Raw genomic sequence first — 9,758 nt, 5'->3', positions numbered from 1 at the left:
CCCCCCCAAAGTACCAACTAGATTCACTTTCCTATCAGACAAGGTACTGTTGAAGAAAATCCAAGCACTTTTACTGTCCTAAAACGTGATGACAGACACAAAAATAAAAAAATAAAAAAAAATAAAAAAAAAATAAAAAAAAAATAAAAAAAACACACATCATTGTAAAATCAATACATTCATCGTTCCACTCAGAATCTAAAAGTCCAAGCCCCCAATTATTGTAACTTAGTAGCAATGATCATTGAAAATTAATTGAATTATTTTATTTTTGATGTTGTATCTCTTATATTCAGTATCGTCATCAATAAAATAAATCAGCCAACCAAATCTCATTTTAGAGGCTAACAAAGAGTCAAATATTTTTACTAGATATTCTAAGAACACTAAGAAAGGTGTTAAACGCAGTAGCAAACACCACATACTTACTTATGCATCATGCGTATGAATAATGTTCAAGTCAAATTATTATTCACTCTTAAACCGCGGTATATTAAATATTACCGTCAACCGTACATAATATTATAGAATTAAGTTCATATTAAATTCACGTCCAACCTACCTACGTTTCGGGAAGAATTAAAAATTTTACTAACCACATACCTATTATTATTATTATTATTATTATTATTATTACATTATTAAAACTTGTTAGGGCTGTTTATAATGGTAACACGCTAGCGTGTTTATTGTTGTTAATGAATCTTATGGTACATTATACAATTATGTATACAAAAGCGACGTAAATGTTTTCCAAGTAATGATTGTAAGTTAACTAAATCATTTTATTTGTAATGTTACATTCCAAAAGTATTATAATCGTCAATAAAATAAATCAGCCAAGTTCGCCTAATCTCGTTTCACAGAGAATCCAATATTTTTACCATATATTGTAAGAACACAAAGGTGTTAAATGGTAGAATAAACACCACGAAGGTACTCACAACCTACCCATTGTTTTTCCTTGCTTACTAAACATTTTAAAAGTAATTATTAAACTACTACATCATGGCACAATATATATTTTTATTACAATAACCATTAAACAGTAAACGCCAAAAGGTTTTGTAGTCATTTTTTCCCGTAATGGCTAAAGATAAATTTTGTTATGTATATAACGTTATTAATGGTTTTTTTGAAAAAAATTAAATTAAATATTGTTTAATATGTTACCTTCATATTTTATAAAAGTATTGTATATTTTGTTATATTATATAAAATCAATATTTTTTTTTTTATATACATTTGGGTATAGCAGAGAGAAAACTAGTACACTGCAAGGGTACAAGATAAATACCAAAGTAAATACCTATATAATATATTGTCACTTATAAGTTATATATAAATATTATATAATGTCCTTGTATTTGTTTTTATGGGGTAATTAATTTATGATGAGTTTTGTTTTTGGAACTTAAAATGTACCTTTTATTTTTATCGAATTAATGTTTTTTGTAAATAAAATTGTATTTTAAAAATATAAAGTAAAAAATATGAGAATTATAACGGAATAATCATAATAAACTAATGCAATATAATATAATCATAATATGATACAACTTTTAAATTAAAATATATTATATTAATTATATTATTGTCTTGGCCAAATGTTTCTTCTATTTATTTCGTAGTGGCTTAAGTTTTTCATCATGGATTTCAGGAACTAAACTGCTAGAAGTTTATGTTTGAAATTTTTTTCAATGATCTATACAGTATAAAGATAAAAGTTCTTATTGAATATAAATTGTTGTTCAATACAAACCCTAGGGGTTACTTTGATTCTTAAATTGTTTTCATTAAATTTCATTAATTAAGAATATATTTCTTAATGCGGTTAATTGTACATTTATTTATTGATTAATGACACAGGTGTTACACATATCATGATTAAATTTAATCCATAACAAATGTCACCTTTAGTAATATACCGAGTGATTCACGAATCATTTTTTCTTTTTATAATTAATTTATTCAAAATGTGATTTTTGGAATTTTTAAATGTACTCATGGATAATTTTTTTAAATTCTTGAATATTTTTTTGTACCATTCAAGGAGTGTCCTTTGGTGATGCAAACTTCTATATTTAAAATGATAACCTCTTTTTTTACTGTAAGTTATTTAGTCGACGATCTTTCAAACATTTTGATTTACCTAATCCCTAAAATAGTTCTTAAAAATGGTTTTACAAATATATAAAATATACATAATATTTGAACTAGTTTTTTATTATGCTTGGGGCATCATTACAAATGATTGATGTTGATAGATTAATATTAATTACTAACATTTCAAACAACCCTAGCCCCTATATCTTATAAACACATTACCATCGACGTTTTATCCTTAGAACACAAAGTTAATAGTTCAAAAACTACTAGTACGAATTTTGATTTTGATACGTCAAATTGTTCAGAAAAATTATCCATTGAATAATTTATGGTTGAAAAGAAAGGTTCTTATTTGAAAATATTTAATAATTTAATATTATAAATATACAATATCCATAAATCATAATAATATATTATATTACGTATGTACACAAATTGAAAACGTACTTTATGCATAAAGGTATACTTTGTTTGTGCGCCGACATCCGTGTATATTATGTGGCTTAAGAACAACAACAAATAAAACATAATAATGTGTATTTATATTTGGATAAATACACTTTGAGGCTTGAAAAACACCGTAAAATATTGATGAATTGTTATTATATACACCAAAATGCAAAGTATAAAATATAATTGTATTGGCAGTTGTACAGAATTCTAGTATTTCTCAAGATCTCACTACTAAGACAAAGATCAACAACGCAAGACTCAGAATGATTACTTTGAGACACAATTCATGTTTGATGAAAATTGTGAAGTTAATTAATAACAACGTTTCATCTAATTGAATAACAATTTTAATATGTTATAGTTATTCATACGGACAAATAACGGTAGATACTTGCAATTTCGACCAAATGTTTATGTTAGAATTTTATACATATAGAGTATAATTTAAAAAATATTTGGATACCTTTTAAGATATTTATAGACATTTGACATTTAAAGTTTTTTCTTCTTTAAATATTAATGAAAAATGTTAATAAATAAAATATAACAAATATATTATACAAATATACTTGGTAATGTACAGTGGACACTGAGAAACCACTTTTGCTCGATTTATCATTTAATTCAAACTTAACACATACGTTACAGTGACTTATTCTATGATGAGGGTACACTCGACAGCTACTTCACAGCAGAGCAGATAGGTTATATGTACCTACTTCCCCCCTTTTTTTGTATTTGTTGACAAGTTACCATTAAATTGTTTTAATTCCGGTAATAGTCTTAAAACGTATTATACAATTAGATTTTAATATTACTTCTTAATAAATAACGATGGTACAAATATAATATCAATAACTTGGATAACAATAAGTAGCTTGAGCTAATGACCTAGTAGCTAATGAAGCTAGTCCTAATATTACAATAAGTGTTACAGTGTTAATCGGACAGGTATCCAGTACTGATGTAATCTGTCCGCTCTTTATGCATTCCTTTGACTAATTATTAATAACAGAACAATTTAATTGAAGATGATCATAAAATTACTATGAATAATAATGTCTTTAAATATATATTTTAAAAACAAAATAAAACATAGTTGTTTGAAAAAACCTTTCTCGCGGTCGTTTATTTAGTGGTAAAATATATTTCATAAAATGATCGATAGGAAATGGAAATAAAAAGTTTTGAAATTTTACATTATATTTTTTTGTTTTTTTATGTAGTGTTTCTCACCATGTACAATACAAATACGAAAAAAATGTATGACCTTTGGGAGTGATCACACAACTTCATATATTTTTATATTTTATTATTATTTTTTTTTTATAATTTGATCTGTATTATACCGTATTCATACCATTTAAACGAAATTGAACCAAATACATACTTCAACGCTGATGAAAAAAGTACAGCTAGTAAACTCAGCAGCATCTATGCCCTAAGTTTTTATTAATAAATTATATAAATGTTGCACTTAAATATACATCGTAGTGGTGAGATGGAGTGATAGGTAGCTAAAGCTGAAGTCAATCAAACTGTTATATAATATTTTTTATTTTATTCAGTGTCTACTCCAACTGGCTCATTACTTCTTGTTGGTGGTATCGTATTTGGCTATAGGTGACATGCAAGTTTGTTTAATTATTATTATTTTGTTTATTTTTTTATTGAATATAGAATTTAAATTTGGAACGTATACTGGAGATCTGTAGATTAGTCTATCCAATAATGAATAACTATTAGCTTCATTAAAATAAAATACTAGTGATGGGCGGTAACGAATAATTTGTACTATCGAATAATATTCGATTATTCGTGCAAACTATCGAATAATTATTCGAATAATAATTTGCATGACCGAATAACGAATTAAAATAAAAATTAATCGAATAATTCGTCATCAAATAATATTATTCGTTCCAAATATAATTATTCAAATAATAATTTGCATGACTGAATAACGAATTAAAATAAAATTTATTCGAATAATTCGTCATCAAATAATATTATTCGTTTCAAATATAATTAATCGAATAATAATTTGCGTGACCGAATAACGAATTAAAATAAAAATTATTCGAATAATTCGTCATCAAATAATATTATTCGTTTCAAATATAATTATTCAAATAATTAATTGAATAAAAATTCGAATAAGTGAAGTTACAAAATTATTATTATAAGTTATAACTTATGAGTAATGAGTAATATTAGTAATTACATTTAATTATTATCTATCAATCATTATTGTTGATATTCGATCATCCATAAACATTTTATTGTAACTTTTTTTATAGATAGTATCATTGATTATGAGTACGGGTATAGTGGTATTCCAAGTATATTATATAATCAATGATAATATTTAATATTTATAACCACCCATTTATCCTTATTCAACTCTCTTCTAAGACACACAAATATATAAAAAGTTATTAAAATTCATAATTTATAAAGTATATTATAGGTATGTATAATAATTTGGTTAGTTAAATACAATTTGAAGGTTTGTTGTAATCGCTGTTAATTGTAATTCAATTAGAATTACAAGAGTCGGTAGACTCTTCTTGAACCCAATTAATTAAGGATTTCAAACGATTCAATGTCGAATAGTTCATAATTTTTATTCAGCTAATAATTATAAATTATTTTCGAATATCTTTAATTATATGAATAACAATTATTCGAATAAGAAATACTCGAATAATTTTTGTAATCGAATAATAAAAATTATTCGAATAAAAATTACTCGAATAATTTCCGTAATTGAATAATAAAAAATATTCGATTAATAACAATTATTCGAATAATAAATTTGAATAACTTATTTGGAAAAACTATCGAATAATTCGATAGTTATTATTCGTTGCCACCCATCACTATAAAATGCATGCTAACACTACACACTAACACTGACACTACACATAGTGTCCCTACAATAAATATATGCACACTGCACACAATTTAAATAAAAATAATTACGATTCACTGTGGTCTGATATATTTGTTATACAAAACACACAGTTTTATATTATGAGTACTGTTTTTTTATATTTAACAATTTAAAGTAGGTACTCATGTATAGAAATCCATTAGTTATTATTTAACAATACATTTTACATAATTTTTAATTATAAATATTGATCTTATACTCTGAAAAGGATAACATATAAGTGTGGTAGGTGTTTGTGATACCTGACGGCTGACGCATTCACAAGTTACAACTGAAATAACTTATATAACGCTTAAGACATATCTGTACTGTGTGGCCGTTGAATAATGGTCCTACTTTTGGTGCAGGATTTATTAGCAAATGCTTAGAGTTGAAACCAAATCCGACACATTTCTTGATTTGTGATTTATAAATGCTTGCGAACGCTCTTGATGTTAATGACGTCATCGATGTTTTATGTGACACACGACAGTTATTATTATTGGTTGTGTATTTCTCTTTGCTTCGAGCTGTGACACGTTCGTCTTGTTTTTATCAGGACATCTACAGTGATCATAATAACATCAGTAGCGGTTTGAGAAGAAATATTCTGAGGAGACATAAATTAACTCCTATAACAAGACAGTATTAAATGTAAAAAATTATGACGGTGTGCAGTGACTAACGACAGTGCAGCGGCATGGCATAATAACATATTGTAGTAAGCCCAGTTTCAACAAAACCTTTAATACGTGGCTTATACTCCCCACCCCTTCCATCCACCAAACGATAACGTTACGATTGAAACTGTCATGTTGCAGTTTTGCACTGAATCGGCAACCGCCGTCCAAATAATTGCTAAAATTATAATATTTCCATCGAAATAACTATTTATAGGTTTTAGATCTAACGATAATCGAACAAAAAAAAAAACGATATAATATATTTTCCATAACTTCTATATATTTTTATTTTTAATTAATTATTATTTGCAAGTAGCTTGTCTTTTTTTTTTTGTTAGGGGAGACTCAGTTTCAGAGTATCCCCTGACGAGCCGCCCCCGAATAAGACAAGTGTATGGGTATAAAATAAAACACATTATATCATTCTTACATACCAAAGTGAAACTTCCGTACCACTGAATCTTATGGGCAACAAAAACAAATTCGTATCATAGAGAAATTCATTAAATATAATTAGATAAATTTGTATATAATTTGAGTTGGTTTTCAAAAACATTTCGTTAAACAGAACATATTGTTTATGGATGTTTGTTGTCTGGACATTTTACTGTATTATATTCTATAATAATATAGTATACTATCAGACACAGCAATACGATGTTATTGCTAGGTTTATGTGATTATGCGAGCAGTATATTATCAGGTAGGAAATCTACTTACGGTATATTGCTTACCCCATGTGGTGCGTACGTAAGTGTATAATTTAATTCTAAAGTATCAAAAATGCAAAAATTGGTCCACCGAAACCGTGGTTCGAACTCGATACATTCTGTACTAAAATACACGGGATTTTCGTATTAATAATAATAATAATTATTATTAAAGCTAAATAAAATCAGTAATAACCATTTATAAACAAAATATAATTATAATTATCTGAAGATCCCTGTTTGAGAACTTTCCCGGGTTGGACCTCTTATTTACCTTATTTGCGACAAAATGTAGTCTATCTTTTTCCCTAGGTCTAATCTATGTCTGCACCAAATTTCATCGCAATCGGATGAAATGTTTTGTAATGCATAAAGGACACAGTCAGTCAATCTCAAACATTTGTTGTCTTTTATGTAGCTATATAGATCATTTGACTTGTTAATTAGGAAAATTCCATATTATAATGATATTATACGCCTATCGTAATAAATACAAATCACACAGTAAATTGTGGTGGTCTTATAGTTAAATGTAAATAATGATATTTCCGATCTAAAGTGTAATATTTTAAACGGTCTGACATAAACGAGGGTATTCTGTATATTTTCAAAGTTGCAACACTGGAAGAGGTCAGTTTGACAAAATCTTTAGATCTCTGCAGTAATTAAACTCTGGACCTGTGTAGTGTGTATGTAAAGATGAAATGGATTATACCTATGTCTATTCGTATGCATGGACGTATCATGGATAATAATATGTGTCTGTGAAATTAATGTTGATTGTATAATGATAACGTTTTATAACGTCGTATAATGAGGCACAGATGTTTGATTCCAAAAAGTAGTGATAAGAAGCAGACTTTGTGAAGAATTTAATATTAGAGTAGAATTGTTTGATAACTAAACATCTTACATCATTACAATAAATACTAGAGCTTTGAATATTGTGATATAAGCATATGTTGTCTACGAGAATTAAAACGTGTTTATGTTTATTGGGGAACTCCAGAAAATATGTACTATGATTATCTCACCAATACTTTTATCCTTAATAATATACTACAAAAATTTATAAAAAAAAATGTATTCTTCGTCAAGAATTTTGAGACAAATATTTAAAATAAGTGATTTTGATTTAAAAACTTGATGGTTTAATACAAAATATTCAGACTACTCACATGGTGATTACAAATTTAACCTTAATTAATAAAAACTTTGAAATTGATTTATACGTTTTATATTAGCTATATAAATTATACTTAACACGGATAACATTTTAATTTTATGTTTTGTTAATTGATGTCATATTGTTTGGGATCCATGGGTGGCTAAATTTATAGTTAAATTACACAGTGTCATGTAAACAGGTTTACGAAGTAAGATGAGTGCCAAATAATATTACAGAAAACGTGTTCGTATAATGTATTTCTCCTCTATTTTTTCTCTGCAACACTTTATATTTGTATCCCTTAAAAATTTAACTTTAAATATCAAAACGATTAATTTATCGGAGAAGTTTGAACATTCCTTCCGTTAAAATAAATTGTAGTTTATACTCACTTTATAAAAAAAATAGTTAATTTAAATATAGGTACATACCTACCTAAAATAATGAAATATTTTCCTTCCCAGAAAATTTGGTATCAAAGAGTTTGGCCGTTTTTGCAACACGAAATGTTAAAACCAGACGTATCAGCAGCTGTTCTACATCCAGTAATATTCTTGATACAAGAGTCCACTCTTGAGGACTACGAAACACTCATGTTGCCTGCTATGAGGTAAGTATTAAATTAATAATTATTATAGTTCAGTTATATATATATTTTTTTTAATGTACCTATTATTTTCAGCAAAATATTTAATGGTCCAAAACACGTTCCTGTGCAAGTGATACTATTGGAAAACTTGCATGTGATATTGGAAAAAACGCCAAGAGACGACATCAGAAAAGAAGTACTCCCTTTATTGTACACAGCATTTGACTTTTCGGACATAGAAGTACAGGTAAGTTGTAATTATTTTGGTTATCTTAATAACCTAGGTTGTCGCTTAAATTAATACACAGGGTGTTTAACATTATTATTTAAACACTATTTCAATAAACGTTTACCCACCTAATTAGGTATTCAAAAACAAATTTAATTTATTATAATATTATGATAAAGCTAACGATAAAAATAAGATTATTTTAACCCATGCGGTTATTTGTTTATGTATTAATTGTTTATACTGAGAGGTTTTTGTTTCACTAACACATAAATACTAATTGTTACCATCATTTAAGTACTGAATAAACTAACTAAACGCTTCACGTAACATAAAAGAGGTTGGTTTTATTTTGAACCACGTTGAAGAGATTTATCATTAAGTTACAAAATGTATTATTTTCACAAAATCACAAAATATAATTACATGAGTAGGTATACAAATTTAAAAATATATTTCGAGATTTGTTGAACATCAATTATTATTTTATATTACTAATTTATCTTTTAAACCTATTGAAAACTGAATTTAGGTTACTACTTTTTTAAGAAACAGTATTTGCGTAGTTAATCTATTTAAATAATTTTAATTTTATATGTATTATTATTATTATCATGCATACTTTTCTTTCAAAAACAATTATTATAAAAATAATAAGAAGTTCGTGTTCATACTCCGTACAGACAACACGTTTATTATCGCGAGTTCCGCCTTTATTAGCTTCGATAGCAAACAGTCAACGCAGTCAACATACGCAGGTAATTATGGTAATTATGTAATACCGTAGGCATGCGTATAAAAAAAAAAAAAAAACGATCAGGGCGCAAGCCCAAAACAATAAATCATGTTCCCAAAAGCACCCGCGATGAAAAGCCCATCAAT

General features: G+C 26.8%; 1 protein-coding gene across 2 annotated transcripts in view; it reads left to right on the top strand.

Moving 5' to 3' along the window:
- LOC100167286 (SCY1-like protein 2) overlaps positions 1-9,004 on the top strand; it is a 181,351-nt gene extending 172,347 nt beyond the window's left edge. The window contains exons 9-10 of one of the 2 annotated variants that reach the window (XM_029488421.1): positions 8,523-8,668; positions 8,741-9,004. In XM_029488421.1, coding sequence (XP_029344281.1) covers positions 8,523-8,668; positions 8,741-8,948 — 354 coding nt within the window. In that variant the 3' untranslated portion in view covers positions 8,949-9,004. The remainder of the gene's footprint in view (positions 1-8,522; positions 8,669-8,740) is intronic. The other variant, XM_029488420.1, reaches the window with a different exon arrangement.
- The last annotated feature ends 754 nt before the right edge of the window (positions 9,005-9,758 follow it).

This window comes from Acyrthosiphon pisum, chromosome A1, assembly GCF_005508785.2.
Source record: "Acyrthosiphon pisum isolate AL4f chromosome A1, pea_aphid_22Mar2018_4r6ur, whole genome shotgun sequence".
Lineage (NCBI taxonomy): Eukaryota > Metazoa > Arthropoda > Insecta > Hemiptera > Aphididae > Acyrthosiphon > Acyrthosiphon pisum.
Note: the sequence above shows the minus strand (reverse complement) of the source record. Positions and strands in the feature narration are given on the sequence as shown.